General features: G+C 36.8%; 1 protein-coding gene across 1 annotated transcript; it reads left to right on the top strand. All coding sequences in view use genetic code 12, as the record gives it.

Annotated features, from left to right (window-relative positions):
* On the top strand, positions 1 to 1,293 carry CORT_0E01590 (Cps1 protein; the record flags this gene model as incomplete). Its single annotated transcript, XM_003869831.2, has 1 exon — positions 1 to 1,293. A coding segment is annotated over one exon (1,293 nt), but the record flags the coding sequence as incomplete, so codon positions are not given.
* Between the last annotated feature and the right edge of the window lie 762 nt (positions 1,294 to 2,055).

Here is a 2,055-nt window from a genome sequence, read left to right as displayed (position 1 = left end):
AAGGGTTCGAAGAAAGACCTCAAGCCAGTTTTGCTCACTGCACATCAAGACACCGTCCCTGTTCAACAAGACACTTTAGATAAATGGACTTATCCACCATTGGAGGGTCACTATGACGGTGAGTACATTTATGGCAGAGGTGTTATGGACTGCAAAAATGTTTTGATTGCCATTTTGGAAACATTGGAACTCTTACTCAAGCAAGGTCATCAACCAAATAGAAGTATTATTGCTGCATTTGGATTCGATGAAGAAGGTTCTGGGGAAAATGGCGCTTATCACATTGGCAAATATTTGGAAAAAGAGTATGGTAAAGACTCGTTTTATGCTTTGATTGACGAAGGTACAGGTTTAACTACTGATATATTTACCAACACTCTCATTGCTTCTCCAGTAACAGCTGAGAAGGGGCGCATTGATGTCTATGTTGAATTGACTACACCAGGTGGCCACTCATCGATTCCACCTGATCATACTTCAATTGGAATTATGTCTGAATTGGGCGGTTTAATTGAAAAAGATCCTTACAACCCTATTTTGACAAACAAAAACCCAATTTTTGAATATTTCCAATGTCTTTCTGTTCATGATCCTAAAGACAAGATTCCCAAAACATTTAAAAAAATTATTTTGAGATCTGGATTTGACAAATTTGCCAATTCAAAATTAGTTGCCAAGATTTCCGAGAACAAATTGTTGAAATACCTTATTAAAACTTCTCAAGCTTTGGATATCATCAAAGGAGGTGAAAAAGTCAACGCTTTACCAGAAGACACCAAACTAGTAGTTAATCATCGTGTCGCTATTGAATCTAATGTCGCTGCTGTCAAACATCACTTCACTGAAAGGGTTGTTGAAGTGGCCAAGAGACACGGATTGAAAGTGACCTCATTTGGAAAGACTGTCTATGAACCAAAAGATACACCATATGCTGGTGAATTCAACATCACTGGAGATGCACCTTTGGAGGCTGCCCCAGTGACACCGACTGACGACACTGTCTGGGCATACTTGTCAGGTGTCACTAGGCACGTGTTTGAAGACCTAGTGTTCACTAACTTGACGTATCCAATCGTAACAGCACCAGCTCTTATGACACCAAACACTGATACCAGACACTACTGGAATTTGACAAGAAATATCTTTAGGTACTCGCCATTTTATATTTCCAACATTCTTGAAAGTGGAATACATTCGGTTGACGAAAAGTTACAATTTGATGGACATTTGCAGTTGCATGCTTGGTTTTATGAATATTTACAAGCTATTGATACTTCAATGGCTGATAATTAAAAACGATATAATAATTTTGATTAGTATACAAATTTAAATTACAAGTATATGAGCTGTCAGTTGTGCTTTGTTTTAGATCTCTATATGTTGCATAACATGGATCAATATTATTATGAATGTTCTATTAATAGCATGCGTAAATCTATAGATACGATGATCATTCCATCTTCTATTCTTGGCATTTCTAAAACCACTTTGAATGCTCAAAAAAATCTTTGGGTGACATATGTCTTCACGTCATCACCCACTCCACCATGATGATTTTAATATAATCAGCTCTCTCCAAGACTAAATCTTAGCCAGAGTGCGAAGTTGTTACCTAAACTTGGTGTGCTTTTGCACCTGGTTCGTGTAATATCGTAAATGTTAAGTTTATTACCAGGAGTACACAAAATCAGACTCGATTATAAAACCAAGTTTTGTACTACAAAAAAGCGTATCAAGGTGGGTTATTGCATAGAGGAATTGGATGTTTCGTAGATCTTTTCGGAGGAATGCCTAGACTCTGTAATATTATTAACGATTGAAATGTTTAATTTCCCTTTTCAAAAGAATATAACTGAATCTATTCACTTTGAATAAAATTTCTTCTTCTGTTGGTAAGCGGTGCGTCATGATGGGACTATCGTTGAATAATGATTCCACAAGCAAAACAAAGAGATACTCCTTCATTGGAGGACTGGCTTTTGTCATATTTTTGGGTGTCTTATTTTCAACAAATTTGTTAAATTATCTCAAGATCATCATCACCCCAATTCCGGG

Source organism: Candida orthopsilosis (genome assembly GCF_000315875.1).
Source record: "Candida orthopsilosis Co 90-125, chromosome 5 draft sequence".
NCBI classification, from domain to species: domain Eukaryota; kingdom Fungi; phylum Ascomycota; class Pichiomycetes; order Serinales; family Debaryomycetaceae; genus Lodderomyces; species Lodderomyces orthopsilosis.
Note: the sequence above shows the minus strand (reverse complement) of the source record. Positions and strands in the feature narration are given on the sequence as shown.